The sequence below is a fragment of the Orbicella franksi genome, chromosome 1 (assembly GCF_964199315.1).
Source record: "Orbicella franksi chromosome 1, jaOrbFran1.1, whole genome shotgun sequence".
Taxonomy (NCBI): domain Eukaryota; kingdom Metazoa; phylum Cnidaria; class Anthozoa; order Scleractinia; family Merulinidae; genus Orbicella; species Orbicella franksi.
Genome location: NC_138145.1, coordinates 44,123,066 through 44,150,367, shown reverse-complemented (window position 1 = coordinate 44,150,367; position 27,302 = coordinate 44,123,066). Strand labels below are relative to the sequence as shown.

The following is a 27,302-nucleotide window of genomic DNA, read 5'->3' as shown; positions in this document are numbered from 1 at the left end:
GTCATAAATAGGGTAAGGGTTGGCAGGCGGGCCGCAAACCCCTACCCAATTTTTCTAGCAGTATCCCCCATCTCCCCTCCCCCCGTAGACTCTTAGTGCAGCGGAACAAGCTCCCGAAGATCATGCCTTACATTAACTATAAAGCTTCCCTGTATGTAGCGGTCACCTGAGTATAACGGACGCCGCGCATTACCCTTGAGACTTCCCAAATTCACAATTTCAACATTTCTTACAGGTATATTTAGAAAATAGCCAAAAGAAAATGCGCGTGCTGATTAGTTTAAAATCATATTTTTATTTAACAATTAGATAATGAGCTTGAGATTTCTGCCCTTGAGATAGTTTAGGAGGTAGACTTTCAGAAAAGTTCTTCGTCTTGTTTCATGATTCATTACCCGCTGGACTGCGACTTCGTCGTTTGTTTGGCCGCTTTGCGGACTGAAACATCGACGCTTGCTTCGCTCGCTTAGCTATTCTATTTTAAAACTTATAGAGGTCGACTTGTTGCAACTGTATGAACAAGAGCGCAGCCCGAGTCAACTATCACGCATAGAAATTGAGAGCGAATAATCTAATTGTTTTAGTATAAACCTATTACTCGTTCAAAACTTTATCTAAATCCTCTTCACAGACACCTCGAAAACGCAAAGAAGCGGCCGCCATTTTGTTAACAACCTCACACTGCTACGCGACTCACTATCTACAACAGAGTAGATGGTGAGTAGAGTAGCCAATCAGAGAACGGCATTCGTGATGGAACGCTAGTAGATTTATACTAAAACTCGATAGAAACACGGTACATGTTTTCTATTTCTTCATTCTGATAATGGTCACCTAATTGGGCTTCGATCAAATCATGAGGAAATCTTTGACAAGCTTCATTCAACAGCTTATTGAATCGTAGCGTACAAGGAAGGATAAATGAATAGAGTATGCGCAAGCAAGTTATCGTGGACCCTGCATGTGGTCAGGTAGCCTCTTCCAGGCGTTCAGTTTCTCTTTCTGCACTTCTCCCCTGCTTTTTCGCTCGCCGTTTTTGGCGGATGCAGTTGTCCGCAGCGAAAAGACTGGGAATAACCTTGCACCAGATCGAGGCTGCCCTCGAGGTTTCCAAGTGACAAAATGGCGGGTTCTGCGATGGTTTTGAACAACAAACTCTTTCAAGAATTATTTTGACAAAGGCTAGGGCACATCGTGATATTTAGAGATCATATAGCCTGTGGTGCGAGTTTTTGCATAATCTGTAGTGAAAATCGCGATTATTAGGAATAAGGAAACATAGTTATTGATGTCATCGCAAGATCGGAGAAAACGATCTAGTCCTCGCACTTCTTCTTCGAGTTCGCGATCGACCGAGAGTCTTTCTGGGCATAGCTCAGAAAAGAATCAACATCGAGAAAACTCTTCTGGAAGGAAGAACAATTCTGGAAAGGTGTGTACTTAGATGTATTGCTGAACGTTTTGCAAGTGTTTTTGCTGAACATGTAAGCTTATGTGACGCATCACTTTCAAAGCTTGTCACGTATTTTGAAACTGATTCGATCCATTCTGCAGAACATGCCCTTAGAATGTGACCTTCTTTCTGACGAAGCATTGCTCTACTGTGTGAATCCAAATTAATTATTATAAAGATCTTCTGGGTTTGCATTGTTTTGTGCTGGTATTATAAATGTTTACATTAATAATTCATTTATCTGTAAGCTTATAAATCATCCCAGTTTCGGGATCAAGTTTATAATCAAACGGCTTGAGCTTCAGCGTATCTTTTTAAAGCAGAGCTGGTGTAGAAATTCATGTCTTTAAATCAGGCAGAGAAATCAGTAAATTCTTCAGTTTTGCAGTGAAAATTAAAGATGCTGGTAAATGAGATTTCTACAGGCAGTGGAAATCACCTCTCTCCTACAGAAAAAAAGAAACAGATTTTTTTTTTCAAGAATGTTAATCATATCTAGACCTCAGTCATTTTTCTAAAGATGCAAATGGCTGATCATGTACAGCTTGTAAATATTTTTATTTTCCAAATAAATTATGCTAATATGATCAGAGTCATTTACATGTAAACATTAATTTATGACACAAGCTTATGCACAGTACCAAATTGGAGGCACAAGAAAAATGAAAAGACATCTGTACTTTTTTATTTTAGATTGTTTCAGTACATGAATTTGCATTGATACTCTGGTACATATTCTAAACTAGAATAGTGTAAAACAACATTAATATCTCCTTTTCAGTTAAAAAAAAGCCCCCTGTTATTAAATTTGTCTTCTGTATTTTCAATATTGGATTCAAGTCATACATTAGAAAATAGCCCAAAGAAAATATGTGCTCTGATTAGTTTAAAATTGTTTCTATTAAACAATTAGATTACGAGCTCGAGATTTCTATCTCACATAGAAATCGAGAGTGAATAATTGTTGTTTTAGTATAAATCTACTAGTCGTTCAAAACTTTCTCTTAATCCTCTTCAAAAACGTCAAGAAGCGACCGTCATTTTGTTAACTAGGGCTCACTGCTACGCTACTCATAAGAATAGATAGGGAGTAGCGTAGCCAGTCAGAGAACAGCATTGTCGATAGAACACTACATGTAGTAGGTTTATACGAAAACTTGATAGAAACAAACAACTAGCACAATCTGTTGATGTAATGATGGCACAAGCAAGGCGAATTTACATTTTGATGATCAAAGTAAACACATTTTCTTGTTTTTTTATCTCAGCAATTTTCCGAAACAAACAGAAAACATGTTCTTCATGTTTCTGTCTACTTATAGAAATGCTCATGGAAGTTCGGGAGAACCTGAAACACGCGCCTGTCAGCTTTTATTCCCACACAAACTTGTTTTCCCATAACATTTATCATTCTCCCAAACTTCCACTGACTCGTGTTTCTATTACTAAAGCAATTAGGTTATGAGCTCAAGATTTCTAACATGTGATAGCTGACGATCAGATTTGCTCAAATTTGTTGGTGTAATAAGTTATTGGTTCCAGACTCACCCTTCCTCTTTGATACAAATTCACCTACAGTAGGTTGAAATCATTCTGACCTAAAGAACAAATTGACTGAAAACACATGCATACAAACATGTATGTGTTGTCGGTACAAAAAAATAATAATAAAAAAAAAGATCTAGGGGCCATGGAATCCTGGCAGGGTAGAGTAGGGTAGGGACTGACATGGGGTGGGTGGTATATAATTATGCATACTAATTCTTTTTAAAAGCCTCTCAAAAATTTAATCTAGGTTGAAAACAAATTAATCTAGGCTGAAATCATTCTAACCTAAAGAACAAATATACAAACTGTGTCAAAGGGGTGGTGAATGGCCCTTCAAAACCCATGGGTCTTCCAGAATTTCTTCAAATTTTATAGGTCTGATGATCTTGTTTTTTAGAGGGTACTGTATGTGTGTCTTGCAGTCTCAATTTTTCACAAAGCTGTCTTACAGTCTCATTTTTTTGCAAAGCTAAGAAAGTCTCAAAGTACTGATTTGTTTGGGGCTTTTTAAAAGATGTAAGTGGCTGATGACATGTCCAATATATGTATTAAAACCAATTATACATAATTATACCCGTGTTTTGATTAGAAATGTTTTATGTTATCCAACAGCATCAACAGAAAAATGTCCATCGCACAAACAGCCATGATCACGTTCGTAAACTTGTTGAACAGGAAGGAAGAGCCGCCAGGAACCTGGTTACATGGTCTGTTCCTGTCACAGATCCCAATCAGGATGGTGAGTAGGTTTTAACTTAATCATTTTTCTGGAAACAGTTTAGGTTGAACACATTCATTTGTAATTCCACCCAGGTGTACAGATGGGTGTAACCCTGCGATGGACTAGCATCCCATCCAGGGGGGATTAGCGTCAGTCTGATGGATCACTTGGCTCGTATGCAGACTTTATATATAATACAGTGTTGACGCAAAGCTTTTAAGTAGGTGACTTTTATGTCAGAGTAGGCAGTTGGTTTTCCCACCTTTTTCTTAAAAATAATACAAAATAAAAGTATACACTGTACTCGTAGTATAGGTAGCCAGTCTAGATCATGGAGTAATTAATTGTGATTTTTGCTGGCAGTTGGCTACATTGTGCAACAAACTGTGTATCTGCATGCAATAACATTAAATTATGCTTATATAATTATCATGCTGTCATTAAGAGCCGTAATAGAGATTGCCAGTTATGGCTGGGTATGCTTGATGGGCCGTTGATTTTATGGGTGAACTTGCCTGTTGTTGATACATGTACAATTAACCCACAAAGTAAGAAGTTTGTTATTGCGGTTAAGATCAAGGTAACAACTTTTTATACAGTAGGACAGTGCTATCTGAACCTCCCAAGGGACACAATGTATGAAAAACTGCATTCTAAGAGATTGTGTGGGTTTAAAGTTACCAAGTTTAATAGTAATCAGGGATCACCTATGAGGGAGACATACATGTATATTGTCATACATTAATTTGTAATATGCCTTAAGTAATTTATATGTGCAACTTCACACTTTAATATCAATTACATTGTAACTATTAATAGTGAAACTACACTGTACAGTCCATGTAAGCATTTACTATGAAATCTTACCTACATGTAAGAACATAACACAAGGACCCTCCAGGTAGGCAGGCTCAAATCCAGGTTTATCATTTCAGTGTTCAAACAACACTTTTGGGACTATGGATGCCTCATTATTAGTGAAGTGTGGTACAATATGTACATCATTTTAAATGCAAAAAAAAAAAAATTGATGGCCTTGGCACTTGTGAAACAATTATGTATGTCTAGATCAAGTCTTTGATAAATTAATTAAAATTATTGCAAGTTGCAATTAAAATAGTGTCTGGGTGACCCCAGGGTGTCAAATTCTCATGATCATACTAAAATCACTACTAATAAACAAGCCATCAAATTGCATACATGACTAGACATGTATTGTTATTTTTTTTTTTGTCTGTTATGGCTTCATTATTATACTTGAGCCTAGTAATAATTATTAAATTTCTTTCCTTGGGCATATACCCACAGTACATGCACATAATTACTAGTAATATGAAGCGTAATGTACCATGTACACAAAAAATATCAGAATAAGTGATTTTTACCATGGAGAGTTCAATCAGAGATCTTGTTTTTAGTGAGAGGTATGTTTGGCTTTGTGTTAATAATCTTTGGATTATGATATTCTTGCAAGGTTGAGGATGGTTTAGCAAAGAATATCATTGAAATACTTTTTCTAATGTTGTGTCAAATAACATTGTATATTATTACAGTTTACTCCCGTTCATTACAGTGAATTCTTTGCTTTTCCTGGGTGCTAGAACGTCTAGACAGTATATCATGCAAATTTGGATTTCAAAATTAACATACTCTGTTTTTCTCATGCAGTAACAAAATGAAAAACTCTTCTTCTAAATTGAACATTTTGCCATTTTTCCTGCTGTGATGTCAGTGAATGATAGATCAAATGCATTCCTTGCAATTTATTGGACAGTTGTTTAAAATCATGACCACAATAAAAGCTTTTATGTAGGTACCATAAATAATTGATTTTCATCACATTTGCTGTGGTTAATGATATGCAAACCCTCTCCTTATAAATAATCATTCCCCTTTGTTTGTGATCCATATTGTGTTTTCAGTCATATTATTTATAATATTTGTAGGAAACACCCTTTTAAATTTGAACTCAAAATTCATTTTAACGAAATGGACTGTGCACTGTGCCAGCCAGGATGCAACAACACAGGATCTTGAGAACAAAAATCAGAAAATATATCATAAAATCAACACAGGGACACATTTGATAGAAGAAATTTGCTGGTGGGTATAGAATCTGATGTATACATGAATTTTATGTCAGCCTGAAATGCACCACGTTTGTAAATAGACCGGCAGCAGCAAGCAGTAAGATTAGCTATATCATGGCAGGGGGGACTTTGCGTTTTCTAAAATTAAAAAGGGTGGGTTGAAATCTCTTAGTTTCTTGCTTTGTTGGATGAATTTTACATCTGATACATCAATTGCATTAGTGACAGGATTTGTTCTTGAGGGCAGAATGGCAAGTGCTTTTAAAACTCAAAAACCAAGGGTTGGCAGTCATGAAAAATTAATCAATGAAGTGTTATGCAAAACCCATGCACTGTGTTGTATCTTCAATTTTATTGAAATGTCCAAATGAAAAAATCTTCCTAGAGAAAGGTTAAAATCTTTGCAGAGATTATTGCAATTTATAACACAATACAGTACATATCTTTATTTTACTCTTCAGGAGTATCCATTTTTCCAAATTATTTTAGATTTGGTGTGTTCTCACTGCAGAGATCAATGTTGAAATACTGTAAGCAAAATGCAACTATGTCTACTTCATGTCTGAAAATTTTGTTTCTTGTCTCACATTCTTGCTAAAAGAAAACTTTTCTTTTTTCATGTTGTCACAGTTTTGGTGTTTTGCCCGTTCAATTTATTCTGAGTTATATTCAACTCTGGTTGATGGATTGGTCACATATGCACATTATTGTAAATAAATATGACCTAATTCTAGTTTTTAATTTACAGACTGTACAGTATTTCACCTCTGTACAATACAGGTATTTTTTTTGTATGAAACCACTCCCAGGAATGAGAAACAGAATTTTCTGTGAACCAACACCAGTGAATGTGTGTGAATATAATTGACAAGTTTACAGGAGAGAATTTAAAATATTAACCTCTTACTAACCAAGTGCAACCTAGGCTGTACTGGGAAATATTGGCACAGCAAGGTCCTTACCAGTATGGCTTGAGCAAGCTACATGTAGGCTAGCAGGGCTGTCATTAAGTTGCCAGTACCCTCATTCTCCACACCCGTAGCAAACTTGTTACATTGTGGGTGAATTCTTTCAACAACAAGCAATTTCACCTGTAGCATTCAGGTAAAAACAGTCATACTCAGCTGTAACAGGTGTTATGGGTTATGGTCCTTAATGACAGCCCTAGGTTAGTAAGCAGTTTGTTATATGGCAAAATGCACTGCTTATTCATGATTGTTTCCATGGAAATGGTCCACATGGCAAGAAAAAATTCAAATACCAGGCTCAAGACTACAAAACATGTACCTTGCCATATAATAACTACGGATTATTCTTACAAATACTTGAAGTGAGTATAAAATACTAAATAAAATAATATAATTAATGTCCAAGAGAAGTTTGTAATTTGGTGGGAGCTTTTTTACATCAGTTCTACATTATTTGTAATTACTACATATGTGTATGTTGTTTTGTCCATAAATGATAAAAAAATGTCAGGAGCTGTGTGTGTGTTTAAATGGTCTTTGAAAACCCCATTACCAGCAAATGTGCAAGGAAAACTAATTTCAGTAAATGTTACAATGAGCACATGAAGTAGTTGAATAAAGTACAAACTTAACATTTAATAACTCTAATTTGTTAGACAGTGTACAGGTGTAAATGTACACTCAAGGTGTCAGGAAAAGTCAGAAATTTACATTAAGTGTATTGATTAATAAAAGCGGAATAAATACATGTAGGTTTTGATTTGTTAGTAAGAAAATTGCGAATTTTTGGGAATTCTGTCTTAAGCATTTTGACTGTGATCGTAAAGCTAAGATCTGTGTACATGCACCCTACAAGAAAGCAACATAATTATATAACTGTACTCTCATCTCTTTGTGTCCATAAACCAGAAAAAGGAAAGAGGTCTAAACCAAGGATGGTTAATAGAAAACGCACCTCTACACCAGAAAAATCCGGCTCATCTGAGAGGGAGGCTTCTCCTGCACAGAAAGGAGGAGCTAAATCTCCAGGAAGATCTCGCTCAGGGAGCAGGAAATTGTCCGGCTCATTCTCAGGAAAGAAAAATGACTTGAGAGCTCGTTACTGGAGTTACTTGTTTGATAACCTGAAAAGGGCTGTGGATGAAATTTATGGCACTTGTGAGGCTGACGAGAGCATTGTAGAATGTCAGGTAATGGTACAATAAAGATATTTCATGTATGAAACTTGTGAGGCTCACAAGAGCATTATAGAATGCCAGGTAATGGTGCAATAGATATTTCATGTATCTTTTATTGGCAAGCTTTGTTTGACGCAGTTGGCAATATTCACTTTTGGGCTGAATCTTTGTCAGTTAAAACTTTAGTCAAGAAATACTTATGGTAGCCTTTTGGTCACATTGCCCCATACATGTATGTAATTCTAAGTTATATGGCTTGTGTTCATAGCCATTATAATGTACACTGTGATTGGCTAATTCTAGGTCGTTATTCTCCCGTAATGCCCACAGGCTGATTACAGGCCAGCAAGAACAAAGCAAAAAGCCATATGATAAACAACTTATTAATCTCAAAGGTTGGGTCTTTATGGGAAAATCTCAAACCTCAGCCTTGTGATATTGACCTCACTATCATTTGGTCAGTACGGCAATGTCTTGGTTTGAGATTTTCCAGTAGAGACTTCACTCTTGGATAACAACTACATGTAGTTATTATTAAGTGGGTGTGGGTGTGTAGTGTATCCTTTTTGGGATGCAAATGGCAGACAATTTCCTAGTTGTACATGTAGTTAGTGTAATCACAATTCTGTTTTCCTTTTTCTTCATTCATTGTCTTCACATCATTTTATCTTGTTCTCAAACAGGAGGTAATTATGATGCTGGATCAGTGTCGTCGAGACTTCAGTGCTTTGATCGAAAGAATAAATGTGCAGGATGCATTTGAAAAAGCTGATTACAAGGACAGGTATGATTACATTACATGTACACTGGAAATTTTAGATTTATTTGTGAGGTATTATTTAAAATCAAGGCTGCTCATATGGTTCTAAGAAAAAAATATAATTATGATGACAAAGTTTATACAAAGTTAAAAAACATTTCAAATATGTATTTTGGGCGTAACGTGTGATAACATGTATACACATGAATGTCATTTACATGTTATGTATACATGTGAAGTATTTGTTTTCATCACCAGGGTAAGTAGTATACTGTACTTTGTAGTATTCCATGCAGTTTAAACTCACTGTAGCTGGCTGTTATTGGTAACTTTGAACTTATATGACCTTGTTCGCAGTCAGTGTAGCTTTCCGATGAATTAATTTCAGATATGCATTACATGTATCTACTTTTGATCAAATGGACTTTGTGCCATAACCCACAACACTGAAAATCTGACAATGGTGTATTGACCTCAGAAGTACATCACTGCAGCTGTGATAAATTATGCATTAAGATTGTAAGTACCTTCTTCTCTTTCTTTTCAGGCCAACATCTCTGGCATGGGAAGTGAGAAAATCTTCCCCAGGGAAGACACTGTTTTCTAGTGCCAATGCTTTACAGACATCACTTGAGAGAAACTCAACCAGTCCCGTCCGCTCGTTAGACTTCAGTTCACAATCTGTTCCGCCATTAAGTCAGTCACTTAATCAATCAGGAAATTTGGTACCAGTGCAATCTTGGGCTGACAAAGTGCGAGGGACCACAGCTAGTGTAAATTCTAACAGTGCTCCATCAAAACCTATTGATCTGAAAGGACAAGAATGTCACAATGCCATTCCTGGATTAAGACGTTTGTCAGGGAATTTAGAAGACTGTGTTGTTCAGGATGTTAATGATGATGGTGATGATGAAGGGTGGGAAACTGTTCATCATGGAAGAAAGATGCATAGCAATCACGCAAAGAAAGCAAGTAAAACTTCTGAGAAACTTTTGAATGGAAAAAGGGAAACCAAATCAAATGATTTGAGAATGCAGGGGGTTACAAATGGTATATGCAGTAATGGTGACGTTGGAAATCATATTGATGATAAAGAAGTTTGTACAGAACCTTACCTAAATCCAGGTGAAGCTTCTCAAGAGTTATTGGAAATTCATGATGACAAAGAAATGCCTGCTCTTTTTCTTGATGGCGACGATGAACAGGATACGTTATCAGACATTGAACATGATAAGGCACTGTCAGCGGCAATGGAGGAAGAAGAGAGTTTGTCAAGACAGATAGAGGAATGGCACAACCAAACAATCGCATCTGTTATTGAACATGAGGAACGTTTGACAAAAGAGATCGCAGAAGAAGAAGAATTAGTAACAGCAATAAACGGTGAAAGCGAGAGTCAGACCTCTGATATTGAACAAGAGGAAGATATTGAAAATATAAAGGATGTGGAGAACTCTTTGAATTGCAGTGTTACAACAAATGGAGACAGTGTAAGTTGTTATGGTGATTATTCTAGATGTGTGATTACTAAGAAGTTTAACCCTCAGGTTTGTCATTACATTTTTGAGCCAACTGTAGTCTTAATCTTCACTCCTGTAACAAACTTACATTTTGGGTGAATGGTATCAACCATATTCCAATTCACCCATAACATGAAGGGCCCATCAAACATACTCAGCCATAGCAGGTGTTACGGGTTACTGACCCTTTCGACAACCCTGACCTTTTCAATCCAACCTGTTGGAAATACCACATTTGTAAAACAGTACTTATAGACCCAAAGACCACAGATACAGTATACACTGTACCGATTGAAAGGTACTGTTTGAGGAATACCTTAAATCATGTGCATGTAGTACTGACAGCCATAGAGGAAGTCACAGTTTGAAAGAGGATTAAAGGGTTAGAAAGGATTTAATGAATGCAGTTTGATGGTACACCTCATCAAAAATCGTCCATCAATTTATTGTAATCACAAAACCTGAAAACTGAGCAAGCAATAAAAAGTTACCTACACATACATGTAGTTTTTTTTTCAAAATTTACAGTGTATCTTCATTTGTTGCTTGTTTTCAGAATTCCCTTGTGAACTCAGGAACCACTCTGACTTGGGAAGAGATGATTGCAAAGTATGATGGTAAGGGGAAATAGTATAAAGTTCTCTTAAGAAGGGTTGACAACATCTTAGTCAGTGTTCTGTTTTGACACGTATGTATTAAGTTAATGAAGAAATATGATGAATTAACTAACGGCTTCTGAGTACCTTCAGAGGTGTCTCATGTCCAGGTGATGTAGTGCATCCGGTTTAAACTGTAGACACCAAACCCATGTGTCTAATTAAAAAGCTTCTAAAACTGGCTATATCAAACTATACCAACAATTTCGAAATAAAATGAATTGTCAAATTTTTCACGACCTCAAAGGGAGTTTATTTGTTTGTCCTGATAAACTTCTAAAGGTATACACAATACAGTGACCTTAATTAAAGCAGGAAGTAACCAAGCGAGTTGATTTCAAGAAATACAAAATTCAACTTTAAATATGTACATGTACATGTTAATTATACGGCAAGGTAGTCTTGAGGTAAATCTGAGGATTCTGATTGGTTCTTTCATGGTCGGGATTTTGCCTTGCAGACTCTTTCTAAGGCCTACATGCTAAACTACTTACCATCCTAGCTTGCTTGAGCCATGCTGGGGAATATTGGCCCTTGGTCTTTTTTGTATGGACCTCACTGCACTCAGTCCATACTGCCATGGCCTTGGGCCAATATTCCCCAATACGGCCCTCTCGCTCAGTTAGTAAGAGGCTATTAGTAAATGAACATATTATTACTGCTGACTGCTAGTAGTTTTCATGCCTCTGCAGCTCATTGTATGTGTACATTTACTGTACTTTGAATACAGTTACTTCTTTGGAGCCACTTTAGTCTTTTACATTGTTTAACATATAATTATTACATTTTTAAGAAGATTACGACATTTTTTAATTTGTAAGACATGTTTCGATGTTACTAATGTTGTCGTAAGTTACAGAATATTTGAAAAACCATTAGGACTATATAACAACTAGGCAAAACATGCATAATTAATTATGATGAAAGTGACAAAAATAGATTACATACCTGAGCGAGTTGCAAAGTGTTTGAAAGAATACAAAGCCTATTTTTGTCACTTAGTCATAATTAATTATGCGTGGTTTGCCTAGTTGTTACAATAGCCCTTACGGTAAATATTCTGTAACTGGCGATGATGTTAGTAACATCGAAACATGTCTTATAAATTAAAAAATGTTGTAATCTTCTTAAAAATTATTACATTTTATCGAACGTGTTATCCTTCCAGCTGACCATTCTGCTGATATGGAGAGTAGCTGGGGTGATTTAGTAGAACAAGCAGAAAGACCTCCTGGGCGGGCTGTCCATCTTCATCAGAGATTGTCATCACCTTCAAGGAAAAGGTATGTGTAAGATACACAATTTGTGCAACAACAAGGGAACCTGAAATAACAAGCAGTACATCGCCAAAATAGTGTACCACTCTAAAGGGGCTCATAATTCTAGCACAATTTTGTTTGCTGATGACAGCATTTTTATTCTTTTGTTAAGTCTTAAGCATCTTAAAGGTAGTCCTTTACATAAGCCTAACTGGCTTCCCTGGGCTTCCTTGCCTGGTACATTGATATTTGTGTAAATGTATAATTTATAAATGGCACAAAAATAAAACAAACAAACAAATAGTCTTCCTGGAATATGCCACTGTTAACTTGCAAGTTGTTTCTTGAAGTAAATACATTGACATGTATTTCTCTACAGACCATTGGAGGAAGTTATTCGAATTCATGAGGAAAAACAGGTAAAAGGCTTCTTTGGTTTTGATTAATAACAAGCTACACCACACAAAGTACATACTAGTTAAAGTGCAGTGTAAGCACATTTTCATGGTGCCAGATAATAAATTTTGTAACTTTAATCAACTGTCAAAAACGTTGAATTACTAGTAACTTACAGTAAATTTTGAATAGTAGCAATCTAAACCATACAAAGTACATAGTTAAAATACAGTATTATTTATGGTGCCAGATGGTGAATTTTGTAACTTTTATCAACTGTCAAAAATATTGTATAGTAACGTAAACTGTGGTGGCTAAGTAGTAATTGTTTTGTACATCTTGTTTTTCTGTCAAACTTAACAGTTGCAACGAGCAACAAATTTTCAGTTCTTAGTTTAAGCTTAAGTTGTTCTTATATCCTTTGTTCACAGTTGAAAGCTCAGCAACAACGAGAACGAATGTTGGAAGAAAGGTTACAAAGTCTTCAGATGCTTTCTGAAAAGGTACATTTACAGTACATGTAGTTTACAAATGTGGTAAATATTTTTTTTGTATGATTGTATCTTTCCACTAATGGATATAAGATGGAGTTGGGGATATAAACGGGAGTGGAAATACTCCTAGTCGCTTCATGCTTCAGAAACCGGCCTGATGGGTCACTAGGTTCGTATGCAGACTTTACGTTTAAGAGGTTTTCTCTTCCTCGCAGGCTTGCCATATGTGGTAATATTTAGTTGCTTTCCAATTTTGGCCAATTGCGTGATGTTTGTTGCGTGATACATTTAAGGTCCAGAAAGCTCGTGAGTTGAAGGATGAGCTGATTCAACAGCGTCAACAACATCTTGACGAGAAGCAAAGAAGAGCAGAACAACAGAGACTGTCAGTGCTTCAAGAGAAAGTCCGTAAAGCACAAGAAGAAGAAGCCAAGGTTACTTGATCAACTTCAAAATTCTCCCTAATATTTTCCATAGGTTATATTGATTTTGGTCAGGAGAGTTCAGTACATAATCAACGTAAAATTTCTCAGGTGATCAGACCTAATGTGTTGTTAGTCATTGAATTTATTAGCATTGAAGGAGATAGTGCGCGATGGCCTCATGTTTACTGCGCTTGACTCCGGATCGAACAGTCCCGGTTCGAGCCCTGGCCGGGGACATTGCGTTGTGTGTTTGGGCAAGATACTTTACTCTTACAGTGCCTCTCTTCACCCAGGTGTATAAATGGGTATCGGCGAATTTAATGCTGAGGGTAACCCTGCGAGGGACTAGCATCCCATCCAGGGGGGAGTAGAAATAATCCTGGTCGCTTCATGCTTCAGAAACCAGGATTACCTCTGGCCTGATGGGCCACCTGGTTCGTATTCAGACTTTATCTACCTTTACTGCGAGAGAAAGCGATGAGTCATTGAGAACTGATTAATAACAACAACATTGTCGTTATTTTCAGGTTAATGAAATAGCTTTCATTAATACACTGGAAGCCCAGAACAAGAAGATTGAAGTTCTCACCAGACACCAGGTGAATGTTGTGTAATTTCCTCAGGATACAAAATAGGATTGTCAAAGTTAATCGCAGTGTAATTATTTGTTAAGTAATAATAATAAAAGTTGGAAACTGACGATCTTCCTCAAGTTTGAACCGTAGCATTAATTAAAAATTTACGCTTGTGATTTTAATTGTTGTGTTTTAGGGACATGAAGCAAGGCTACAAGACATTCAGGTAATCCGTTAACATGTACCTGTATTGTATAAGTGGAAGTCCAGTAAATTAATTTAGTATTGTCATTTTATTTTTTGTGGGAGTCTTGTTGGTACAAGTTGTACCAAGTTGTTCTTTGTTATGCTAGCACTACATAGCCCAACATAGGACAATTTAGCACAACATAGCGCAACATAGAACAACATAGCACAACACAGCGCAACATAGCGCAGCATAACACAACGTAGCACAACATAGCGCAACATATGACAACCTATCACAATATAGCACAACTATGCACAACATAGCGTAACGTAGCGAACATATTACAACATAGCGTAACACAGCACAACATAGCGTAATATAGCGTAACGTAGCACAAAAATGCACAACATAGCACAGCTAAGTACACCTAAGTATACAACTAAGCACGACAAAGTTCAACATAGCACAACTAAGCAACCAAACTACAGTGCCCGTTTCATTGTACAGAAACAAGAACTGAATAATTTGGATCCTCCCATACCTGCATAAAGATAAAGACATATGTCTCCTACCGTTGTAACAGTTTAACACCATTTTCTTGCTGTTAGTGGTTAAAGATGAATAATATTTTTTGCTGTTTCAGGAAGAGAGGCAAAGAAAAAAAGAGGAGCAGCAAGCAAAAGAAGCAGCTGCACAAGTACATGCAAATGTTTTAATTTTAATTAACAATAGTAAACTTCTTTGTGATCGGAGAATTAAATTTAATGGTTATGTGGTATGATTGTAGGAGAGACGTCGGCAATTAGAGGCTGAAAGACTGGCGAGACTTGAAGAAATGCAGCTTAAAAAACTTGAACAGGTGAGCTTAACACTCTTGTGTTACTACAGAGGGTGTTGCGAAGGAGTGCATTATACCTCTTGTATGATAAAGATATCCATAAAGGAGCTTAGACACGGAATTTTGAATTGTTTTGGCCAGGTACAGAATTGTCTTTAATTGAAGGAAACCTGAAAATGATAGTTTACTAAGATAGAAAAACGCTAACGAGATAATAATAAACCATAAAGAAACAAGGATGGTTAAGGATGGAGAAGATTAACACGGATTACAAACGATAAAATTGAAACATTTAAGGTAAACTTTTTAAGATGCACAAGCCATGGCGTAGCTAAGTTAGCTAGCAAAGTTAACTACATACATGTAAGCTTGTGCTTTTTCTGCTTAAACAGAAACGAAGTCCAATCACTTTTGGTTCCTAGGATAGCATTTTAGCATTGAATCTCTTCATTCTCTTTTTTCTTGATTCGGTCACTTATCCGTGCTCTAAACTGTTTCAGTTTCATTCACCGCTTTTTCAATCGTGGTCTATTTAGGAAGCTAAATACAAAAGGGAAAAACACGAAAGAGAGAAGGCCAGAGAAGAAGCGGCAAAAGAAAAAGCCAGGTTTGTATGATTTGGCAATCTCTCAACTTTTGGTCTGAAGTTAGAAAATATCCCTTGCTGTCATATAATTTTTAGTTTTCATATAAATTTGAGTTTATATCTAGAATAACCTGCACAGGAAACCTTATAACTGCTTTGCTGCACAACCTGGACGGTTAAACCAAACCAACAGTAGAAAAAATTAACAGCTCGAGAGAATACCCGTTTGGTCAGAAAGAAATGGGAGTTTTTCGGTTTAAGGGTTATGAAGCGATTGGACAGGCTTTGTATCTACGTTCCGTACAAGGTTGTGTGGAATTAATGCGAAAGATTCATCATTTACAACATAGTCGAGTATATAAGTGAAGCGGACACACAATGTTCAAGATGACTAGAAATTGCGTTCTTCGTTCAATGATTGCTTTGTTTTGTTTTGTCAACAGAGAGAGGGAAATGCGTATTGCTGCTCGTAACGAAGCCCTGCAGACAGCAACAGAACAGCTGCAGCTTAAAATCCAACAGAAGGTAAAAAAACCACTAATTCTGCATGATGATATAAATAAGATGTGAAAGTTTTGTAAATCGTGTTCGTTTTACATGTATAATGTGGTATCTACGGGATGGGCCAGTCTATTTATACAGGGGAGGGGAGAGGGTGCCGGGACGGTTTGAGCATTTAATGCAACTAAATCACGGCATGAATGATTTTTAATGATATGGCGTTTTGGCTGTTCTAAAGGCAAAAAAAATGTTTCCTTTGTTTTACAATTTGCAGCAAGCTGAAACGACAAGACGCCATGAGCAGGTGTTGGAACATGTGAAGGAAAAGGTAAATGAAATCCTACCTGTAAGCATCAGGAAAGTGAATTACCATAATCATATTGCAGTGTAAATATTTCTCCTGTTAAAACGAAACTATTAGTGTTTCATCTTTTTCTTCCACTTGCTCCAATAGGCTGCTGGTGTGTCACGCCATTCCACCCAAGACGAGGTCCCAGCTGTCACGCCATACGACAAGAAAAAGATGTGCTCTTTGTGTAACGTTGAGGTGAGTCGCATAGCAATCCCTGGTATCAGTGTGCTAAACACATTTGTATAGCAATAAAGCTGCGTGGAACTAGAGACAGTGATATTTTGTATATTTTTATATTGACAGTCTTGTGAAATCTTTTTGTAGATTGTGTCAGAAGTTTACTTGTTGAGCCATTTGCGAGGCAAGAAACATCAGCAAGCATTGTCTGAAATACCAGCAGCGAAAGGAATTGTAGAAGACAAGGTCAGTATGGTTTTAGATCGTCAGTGATATTCAGTAATCTTCGGGAGTCATCGGTGATATTTAGTCATCTTCGGGACTCATCGGGTTATATTCGGTAGTCTTCGGGAGTCATTGAGTGACCTTTCCACTCTTTGAATCATCTAAAGCAATCACCATGAGCATTCATCAACCTTCGGAAGTCTTCGGGTGACCTTCGGGAATCATCGGAATCCTTGGATACTTGTCGGCATTCGTTAGGCGTCTTCGTGTTTCTTCGGACTAACTTTGCAAATCTTTTCTTGTTCTCGTAGGATACGATTTCACTTCAGTACATCAAAGAAATGCCGTCAGACAAGGCAGACCAGACAGAAAAGGCGGATCAAGAAAGGCAGAAAGCTCTCAGAAAAAGAGCAAAAAAACTAAGAACTAGAATGGCAGCCAAGTGAGTTGCAGTCTTCTTTACAAAAAGTCCATCACTTCTTTGTCTCGCGCAGATCTTTCAGTAGAAAGCGAGGCATTATTGTTCCAGTCTGTTACAGAACTAATAAGTTGCTATAATTGTCTTGTCCTTCACAGAGGACGAGAGTACGAAAGTAATTTGTCCAATTTATCATCACAAAGACAAGAATCTGCAAAAAAGCCGAGGTAAGAAAAAGATTCAGTTATTATGAGCTTCATTCTTATGTTTCGAAGGCGAGATATTCCTTTCTCTTGGTGGACTGGCTCTAAACGTAAAGATCTGCCGGTTAAGGCTACCCCAGGATTAAACGTTAACCGAAGGATTAATTTTTCTTGTGTAAAAAATGTTTTTCACTGCTTATCCTTTGTGTAGTTTGAGATTATTCAAACTCAAAACTGAAGGACAAACAATATAAACAGAAAACCTCACCGAAAAGTTACAAAGCTGAAATCAAAATTTGCGCTTATCCTGGGTTTGCTTAAAGGAGCTCAATTACGGTATTTTGAGTTATTTTTGCCTTGTTTACTAAGACAGAAAAACACCAAATAGATACTAATAAACCGTAAAGAAACAAGGATGGTTAAGGATGGAGAAGATTAACACAGATTAGAAACAAAGAACTTGAAAAAACTAGGCTAAACTTTTCAAGATGTGCAAACTGTGACCTAGCTCTTTTAATCGGGCTTTGAACAACCCGGCCCTAATTGGAAATTAGAGAGAAATAGGGAATTACACAAAAAATGCCAAAAGCACCAGGAGAATTATATACAAGAGGACGTAATCATAGCCGGTTTATGGGATGAAATGTTGTGTTACTTATCACAAGATATTTAAGGCAGAATTGAAATCGAGGAAACCTGATTTGAAGTGATTAATCCATTTACAGGCTGCCTAAATATGAAAAAAAAAAAAACCGTGTGCTATTGCACAAATTTAAGTTTAAGTTTAGAGTGTTTGTCGTTTTATTTTCTTAGGCTTCAGAAAATTATCAAAGATCTCAATCGTCAGCTGCAGTCACAAGGGACTGGACCCTGGCCAGCGAATCGTGTTGGATCACTTGAAAGATCTTTAGGAGAATTAAGTAGAATTTTGGAATCCAAGGTACGTGCAATGTTTGTTATAAGCTGCCAGATCGGGGTAACAGATAATTTTTCAATTTAGGGTGTCAATAAGAAATTCCAACGGGTCAATTTCCACTGTTCCCACCAAATAATTATTAATTTTCTATTCATTTGTCGGGTCATGAAGCTTACCTTGTCGAGTTTTTGATCTGAGACCCCCTCAATAATCTGGAACACATTGCGCCGGTGGAATTTGAAAACGGGGTGCATCAAATGTTTTCCGTCCACACTATACGCCGGTGAAATTTGAAAACGCAACAATCACCGGTCATTTTGGATTTGTGTTTGAGGAAAATTGGACAGGAAAATCATATGATTATCGTGAGGTCATCTTTTTCGAAAAGCTCCCTTTTCAAAATGTTCCGTACACGATATTATTGCGATGTCATCGTTTCCCGAAAAGCTTCGTTTTCAAAATGTTTTCCGTCCACACGGAAACACAAGCTGACGTTTTCAAACTCCTCTGGTTTGAAGAGCGTTTTCGAAAAGCTCCGTTTTTGTGACGGATTAGTTGCGTTTTTAATTTTGTCCGGTATAATGTGGACGGGGCCTGAGAGTTCTCACAACTTTTCAGTCGTAACTGACTGATTTTTGTTTTCCAGGTAAACGGAAATAAAAAATTCCTTGTTTGTTTGAATAAGGATTTTAAAAAAAAAGCGTTAATTCCTCGTCAATTTGGATTTGTGTGTACTTTTATTTCTCTTGTAGATCGAGTTATTTGAACTGTACTGTTATTGTTGTTGCTGTGTGAAGCAGTCATTTTTTGCAGTCATTTTTTGCTCCAGTCATTTTATATATATATGTTAAACCATTTTACTTCAGGTAACTGCTGACCAGGTGACATTTTGTAATCTCGGAGGATTGACAGCCCTGACCAGGGTACTGTTAGTACCTGACATTGCCAGTGACAAGCCTCCGGTAAAACCAATCATTCCAAACAAGTAAGTTCTGACAATAGTTCACTAAGGCAATCGTGTGACTTAAATAACTACAAGCAATTTGACGTACGTTTCCTAGTGAGCGCTTGATAACCGGAGTTAGATTTTAGGCCGTAGTCCTCTTCAAAAGGCTGCTGGTCTCTTATTAGTCTTTAAATGGAAGGAAACCTGAAAATAATAGTTTACTAAAGTAAAAAAAACACCAAAGAGATAATAATAAACCATAAAGGAACAAGGATGGTTAAGGATGGAAAAGATTAACGCGGATTGCAATCGACAAACTTGAAAAATTTAAGCTAAACTTTTTAAGATGTGCAAACCGCGACGTAGCTCCTGTAATGACTGAATTGGTCGGACCAGGAGTAAATATGTTTTGGTTTCAGTCGGTATGTTATAACCCAAAGACTTTATTAGCCTGTTTTGACGCCCAGTCAATACAAATATTATATTCAAGAATGCTAGTTTAACTTATTCTTAGTCATTTAGTTCTTGTATGGACAGATTTGTATCTTGTAACCACGTTCATTCGAGGCTTGTTCTGTTTTGTTAGAGCTCTTTGTAGCGTCGCCAATGTGTTGGCTCTTGCATGTGGTGACTGCTTAGACAACTGTCGTTACATGGTCTGCACAAACAAACTCAGCTCAGTTGTGGATCTCCTTGTTTACCAGATCAAGGTGGGAAACAAAAAAACAGAAAACGGCACTAGAAGAGCCTTGCATAAAAGCCTGACCTCTTTATTGCACTTTCCGTGTTGCACATATTTACCCATAGCGTTTATTTCTGGCATTTTTGACCCGTAGTGTAGTCGTCATTTTGAATTTTAGATCTTCATGTTCATTGCCAGAGATAACCTTTGCGTTTTTCAAACACCTAATTTACCTTGATTGCATTGATGTGGGAGGCGCGTTGCGCGTGGTTGGTGAGCCCGTTTCCGGATCGAGTGGTCTGGGTTCGAGCCCTGGCCGGGGACATTGTGTTGTGTTCTTTAATCTCACAGTGCCTCTCTCCACCCAGGTGTATGAAATAGTACTGGCGAATTTAATGCTTGGGGTAACCCCGTGACGGACCAGTATCCCATTCACGGGAGAGTAGAAATATTCCTAGTCGCTTCATGCTACAGGAACCGGGATAAACTCCGGCCTGATGGGCCACTTGGCTCGTATAGAGACTTTAAATTACGTTGATACTGATAGTAATCCCCCCGGAGAGTAGCCCACCGATGAAAGCAACTATTATAGGATAGTTATCTCTTGTACATACCATAGTATCATATAGAAGAGCTTGGTGTTCTCTGAGCTACTTGGCGATGTTTTGGAGACAATATGTCGTGTTTGTTCACACAGGGTGTCCCTCAGTCCCATGGCACATCAAAGAAAGGAGCGGAAAAGGAGACTGGAAGTGGTGCTGTAAACCAGTCGTTACCAGACCCCTTGGCAACAGCGCTGTTGAAGGTCCTAGCCACAGTGCTTCAGTGCTTTGCGACAGCTTCGCCTGAAGAAAAAGAAGTAGCGACCCTCGTACAAAGAATGGTGGATTTGATCGGGTAAAGCTCCTCTGACTGAAACAGTAACTCTCCTTAATGATTTCCATACATTTCCTGTTGTGTAAGTCATGAGTATTTGGTGGCGCATCAAGACAATCCCTAGCTGATGATTTTGCTGGGCTTAGTGTTACACATGCAAAAGAGACCTTTCGCACACTCGTATTTAATTTTAACAGTCACTTCAATTTTGCATCCCTCTTAGCTATGTGGTTTGTTCTGGAGTAGTAGATGACATCAGAAGTTTCTTCAGTACAATTCACGGTCCCTTAAATGAAGATCCCGCTGCAGTGAACTACGCTCAGGCCTGTTTGGCTCTTTTATCAGCAACTGCTCAATATCTTGGTTCACGGTGAGTAACGTTTACATATGCTGATTTCGCCAAGTCTAAAAGCGGATCTCCTGATTACAATAAGTTAGCCTGGCTTGAATCCGCGATCCAATCGAAAGCTAGTACCTTGTCAGCGGTCAACGTGACCTCGATGGGCTTTAAACTTAAGCTTGCGATATGGTGATGTAATACTGGTCAGCGGTTACCTTTTTTTTTTTGAACGGTGTCAATTGGCTTTCTCCTTATGGAGTTTATAAAGATACAATCACAGCTTAACAAAGGCCAAAGGTCTTTAACTTCTTATCCACAAATTAATTCATAGGTTAAAACCACCTTACGGTATAGTAACACAAAAGTCACATAATGGCACTGTAAAAACGCTTATTTTAAACGTGAATGGCTACATACAAGGACCTCACCTTGTGGCGTAGCACGCAGTGTGACAGGAATGTGTGACTCATGAAAAGCTTTTATGGGAATGGTCACGCTTAAGAGTTTCATCTACGGACTAAAAGCTAGAACCACCTTGTACAGTATACTCCTAGCAAACTATTTACGTTATCTCGGGCATAGGCCATTACATTTTGTACAAGACCGTCTAAGAGTCACTTGCCACTTTGTTTTGTTTCAGGTTAAGTAATATTTTTGAAACAAGGAAAGAAGACCTCACTCAATTTGTTGTGACATTTCAACAGACCGAGCTTGTAGGTAAGTGAAGTTTAAAACATGGAGAATACGCAAGTCTCTCAGCTGTGTTCTTCCACTGTCTCAGTGATAGAGTCAAGTTACAAGTGACTACGCCGGAGAAATTTGAAAACGCAGCTTCATTTCTACGGTTAGGAGTACTGTCCACACTAATCCGTCACGAAAACAGAGCTTTTTGAAAACGCTCTTCAATCCGGAAAACTTTGAAAACGCCGGCGTTTCGTTTTCGTTTGGACGGAAAACATTTTGAATCGGAGCTTTTCGAAAACGACAACACCACGATGATCATGTGATTTCCCGGCTCAAGTTTCCGTAAACAAAAATTCAAATGACCGGTGATTGTTGCGTTTTCAAATTTCTCCGGCGTAGTGTGAACGGAAAACATTTCATGCGTTGTCAAATTTCTCCATCGTAGTGCGCACGGGGCCTCTGCCTTCTTTCCTTGTGGTTGGTTTTTTCCATTGTGCTACCTGACCTAACCTCGTGGACGTTCTCTTGTCCTTTGTAGAAATCGTATCGTTTCTGTATGCCATTTTAATGAATGCTGGGAATGCGCAGTCCTCATCGAGTTCAACACCTTCAGAAGCAACGATAAACTTGGTGACAGAGGCGCTGTGTATGTTGAATTTCATGGGAACTGTAGATCTTAAGGTGCTGCAAGTAAGTGACGTAGATTAAAATTTCAAGTTTCGTTTCATGAAAATGATTTTTGGAGATGGAATGGCAATTTGAACTTGTCTTGCTAAGGTAATGTTATTTTTGCGGAGAAGGGAAAATCTTGGAATCCTAATAAATGGAAAACTTTGTGTAGAGGCAAAAAATAAAATCTAGTTCATATATTACGCCTAAGTGTCAAGTACAGCCTTCATGGATTTAACCCTGACACCAGTGCATCATTTTACCGGTCACGCGTACCCTAAGTTCTTTTTCTGTGTTTGTTTACAGGCTTGTTTGGGAGCAGAAGGAGTTTCTCTGGAATTTCGACATATTGTCAGTTACCTTTTGTGGTGAGTGGTTCGCTCTTGAAGCGTTCTTTGGTAGAAAACTTTGTTAACACGTCCGTACTTGCTACGGTGACTCTCGCTTTATCGTTGCTGTATAATATTTATAAAGCGTGTGAGACGTTTAGGTTAAATCGTTCAAGTTTGTCGCTTGTAACCCGTGTCAATCTTCTCCATCCTTAACATTGAACTTTTTATGAAATTTGCGCCTTATAAATGTTATTATTATTATTATTGTCATTATCATTATCATTATCATTGTCATTATTATTATTATTATTATTATTATTATTATTATTATTATTATCCTTGTTCCTTTATGGTTTATTATTATCTCTTTAGTGTTTTTCTATCTTAATAAACTACTATTTTCAGGTTTCCTTCCATTAAAAGTTGGCCAAATCAACTCAAAATACAGTAACTGAGCTTCTTTAAGTAAACTGTGTTTTATTCTTTTAGTGCGAATGTTTTGCTGTTTCGTTGTTGTTGTATAAAGTGGCTTTTTAATGAATGTCAGAAAAATAGGAGAAAGAAAATCAAATGAAAAAACGAAAATCGTAGAGTTGATTTCCCTATCGGCGACTAAAATAAACACTTTATAAACCAATCAGAACTTCAACGTATTTAAAATCATGTGACCGATACCAAAGGCGGGGAGTTAATGGATGGAAAACTCGGGAAAGAATGTTATCGATGGCAAGCGGGTTAAAATGTGTAGCAAATGGCAAACATGTCTCAGAATAAACCCGAAAAATGTAACCGATTGAAAGAGTGGAATGACCGTTAACCTGAATTTCAAGCTAAATCAATGTTAGAATCTGAATAGCTCTGTCAACATGTTTGTTGTGAGCAGTTATCGTTCTAGTGTGCTTTATCTCAGAAGTTTTCACGAACGCAAAGATGGCAAATCTTAATCAACAAACTTGTAATAAATATTTCGTTAAAACACTTCTGTTATTTTCTTTTAACTCAGTGTTTGTAGCGAAGGAAAGAATGAAGATCTACTACATGAAGTGATATTAATCGTTGGATATTTCACCGTTTTGAACAATGATAACCAGGTTAGTAGTGAGAACTTGTGAAAAAAGTTCTCCACGACGAAAAAAATCGTTTCTGTTCGTGAGAAGGAGTTGGGAATTAGGAAATGCAACAGGGGACAGCAGTTGTAGTATTTCCAAAGCTCAAACTGACTCCATTTTTATGTTTTAGGTGTTTGTTCAGACTGGCAGACCTCCTACCTTACTACAGCATCTCTGTTCTCTTCCTTTCCAGTATTTCAGTGATCCAAGGTAAGTCGGTCGCAGGATATATCGGTCCGCCTGTCCGCTGCTCGCGTGAAAACTCATCACCCTTCACTCAGTTTCCGGTGTCCTTCTCCATGTCTCGCGGAGTCAGCCTTCATTGCGCATGCGCGTTTCTCGTCAGTGGAGCTCCTGTCTTCTGTCAGCTCCTGGGAGACAATTATTGGCCATGCGCAGCGAAAGCCTTATCCATGTCCATCTCCGTCGCTTTAGTTCCTCTATTAGGGAGTTTTAGCAAACCACGACGGCGACGACGACGAGAGTGTCACCAAACAAAAGGGTTAATGAACAATAGCTGTGCACGTGTGCTTTGAATCTTTGTACATTTCTTTGCCGTCCTCTGCAAAACAACGTGAAATGACTAAATTCTGCGTATTTTGGACAACGCGAACCGCAACGGCTAATTTTTCGTATCTTCTTTTGGAATTGAACCCTCCCGGTACACGTTTGACCCGAGCAAGATTTTGGACCGATAGGCGTTCTGAACAGATCTACACAGTCGCGACATTCGAAGGTAAAATATAAATTCATTTTTTTACTAGGCGTAGTCTCCGCCGTCGCCTTCGACATTGCTAAAACTCTCTATTAGGGAGTTTAAGAAACCATGACGGCGACGCTGATGACAACGTCGATTAACAAAATGATTTTATATTTTACCTCCGAATCTCGCGGTACACTAAAGTCGTTTATTTTGTTTATCACTGACAAAACTATCACGAGACTGAATCTGGAACACAGCAATAAATTTGAAATACAAATTCAAAATTAGCCGTCGTGGTTCACGTTCTCCAGACAACGCAGAATTTGGTCATTTTGCAGAGGACGGCAAAGAAATGTACAAAGACTTATAACGCACGTGCACAGCCATTGTTGTGCTCATTAAACCTTTTGTTTAGCGACGTGGTTTTCTTAAACTCAATGTTTTTACACAGCAAGCTTAAGCAATATGCAGCCTTTTTACTGAAAAAGTACTTTTTTTATCCTTGATATGTGGATATATCGGTTACGCGGCTTTACTCCTACATTAAACAAACTTCACCATCTGTTGTGTTGTCAGATTCAAACTCAAGAAGAGTCCTTCAAAAACCCACACCTGTTTTTCCTTGCTGTAGCAACAGCGAGCCCAACTGACAACCTTTTTCTCCTCACAACTTCCATGTAACTTTATGGTGACCTTGTCGTTAAAAATTTTGTTCCAGACTTCGGAATGTTTTGTTTCCAACACTCATTGCCGCGTGTTTTGAAAATGAAGAAAATAAGAAGATAATTGAACAAGAAGTGAGTTGTGCCTTGCTTGAAAACTATATCGAGGTACGTGAAAGAAGACTTTCTTTTTGTTGTGAATCTTGTAGTTAAGTTTCACTCCTTCCATTTTCATTATGTCGGGTTGCTATATCAACTCCCAGGTTCCCATTAGATGAAATATTAGGCCACACTTCGCTGGAAGAATTTGAAAACGGAGGTTTCACTTAAAAACCGCATCAAATGTTTTCCGTCCACACTACGCCGGAGAAATTTAAAACCGCAACAATCACCGGTCATTTTGGCTTTGTGTTTGAGGAAACCTCGGGCAGAGAAATCACTAACCCTAAAACGCAAAGCCGGCGTTTTCAAATTCGTCCGGTTTGATGAGCGTTTTCGAAAAGCTCCGTTTTTGTGACGGATTAGTGTGGACGGAGAAATATTGCTGCGTTTTCAAATTTCTCCAACGTAGTGTGGACAAGGCCTTATTAAAACATCTCGCTGCGTTCCCTTTGTGATGGTTACTTTGCCGAGAAGTCAGTTGTCTTCAAACTACAGAAACTTTGTCAACTTTTTTTATTGTTGTCAATAATAAACGTACTGTTTATCATTTTGCAGGAGCAAATATTAGATCTTCATCATGATCACTTGTTACCCTCTCAAAGCGGAAGACGGTCAGGTTAGAAAGAAAACACCTTGTTCACTTTTGAAAGTCAGGCTGGTATCAGTTGAGAATCTCCATTGTCAAACTCGAACTTCGAAATCTTCAAAGTCTTTTTCTTTGCACTGTTCCCAAACAATAGCTGGTGAAGACTTTGCTGATAAATTTAGGGATGTCGAGATTCTGTAAAGCGTACGGTGGGGTTTTCAGGCGGTTTTCGATACATTTGTGTGAAGTTTCTAGCTAAAGTTAACTTGGGATACAGAAATGGAAACCGAAAAATTCACTTCAGGTTTTTCGCCTGAAATGATTTCCACGAAGCATCAAAGTCCGGTGCTATACATGTATGTGGGTTGACTTTGTTGTTGGTTCTCGCCTTGCTCAGTCAATGGTTTGTCTCCGGGTTCTCCGATGTTCCTACCCCTACAAAAACTAACATCTCATACGAAAACTATTCGTCTTGATTGCATGTTCTTGTTGTATTGCAGATGGCGAAGTGTCCCAGCGTTTTGCTCTGGTGAACAGGTTTCCATCTTCGAAGTGGGAAGATGCGAGGCGTTTTCTGTTAGGTTCTTGACGTCAAATCAGTTCTATTTGCGAGAAATAATTATTTTATCTATGGTGTTTCTAAATTTTACCAAATAAATTGTACAAAACTTTAAAAACTTTCCGATATATGATATGAGAGACGCGGTAGATAAATGTATTCTTTGTGTTGTATTTATAAATTTCTTGGCCCCATTATTTAATTGCGTGTTTTTGGCCATTGATATTTTTGCTAAGATTCCCAGAAGTAACTTTAGTTGTGTATTTTTTTTATAAGAAAAAGAACATTTAGGGAAATGTACTCTCAATTTCAACGTCCATCTCTGATTGCATTGTTCCATAGTGGTGTTGTTTCAATATTGCGAGACAGAAGGACATTTGAAGAGAATAGTTCTGGATCTCATGATTAAAATAACGAGTATTAGTTGTTGCTGAGACAATGGCAAAACATCTTTCGAGCTTTTCTCTCATGAGTATACAAGAAATATTTGTTGATGTAATTATGTAAAGTTATATCAGGTAATAAAGAAAATAAGCCCAGTTT

General features: G+C 37.7%; 1 protein-coding gene across 1 annotated transcript; it reads left to right on the top strand.

Moving 5' to 3' along the window:
• Positions 1-1,083: 1,083 nt before the first annotated feature.
• LOC145463324 (S phase cyclin A-associated protein in the endoplasmic reticulum-like) lies at positions 1,084-27,298 on the top strand. Its single transcript, XM_081447076.1, has 34 exons — positions 1,084-1,432; positions 3,614-3,740; positions 7,690-7,970; positions 8,642-8,742; positions 9,266-10,208; positions 10,795-10,855; positions 12,063-12,177; positions 12,533-12,572; positions 12,981-13,052; positions 13,337-13,477; positions 13,996-14,067; positions 14,240-14,269; positions 14,877-14,930; positions 15,021-15,092; positions 15,608-15,678; positions 16,101-16,182; positions 16,433-16,486; positions 16,613-16,705; positions 16,835-16,933; positions 17,224-17,354; positions 17,489-17,557; positions 18,347-18,473; positions 19,316-19,434; positions 19,982-20,105; positions 20,775-20,974; positions 21,177-21,323; positions 21,934-22,010; positions 22,516-22,667; positions 22,953-23,014; positions 23,982-24,069; positions 24,218-24,297; positions 25,509-25,620; positions 26,170-26,230; positions 26,701-27,298. The coding sequence occupies exons 1-34, from the start codon at positions 1,289-1,291 to the stop codon at positions 26,787-26,789; spliced, it is 4,290 nt and encodes a 1,429-aa protein (XP_081303202.1). The 5' UTR covers positions 1,084-1,288; the 3' UTR covers positions 26,790-27,298.
• The last annotated feature ends 4 nt before the right edge of the window (positions 27,299-27,302 follow it).

Excerpts from the sequence above, each read along its gene's own strand:
- LOC145463324 (XM_081447076.1), top strand. The coding sequence starts at position 1,289 with ATGTCATCGCAAGATCGGAGAAAACGATCTAGTCCTCGCACTTCTTCT. Across the intron at positions 17,355-17,488 it reads AGAACTAGAATGGCAGCCAA|AGGACGAGAGTACGAAAGTA; the intron begins GTGAGTTGCAGT and ends TGTCCTTCACAG. Across the intron at positions 20,975-21,176 it reads AGAATGGTGGATTTGATCGG|CTATGTGGTTTGTTCTGGAG; the intron begins GTAAAGCTCCTC and ends CATCCCTCTTAG.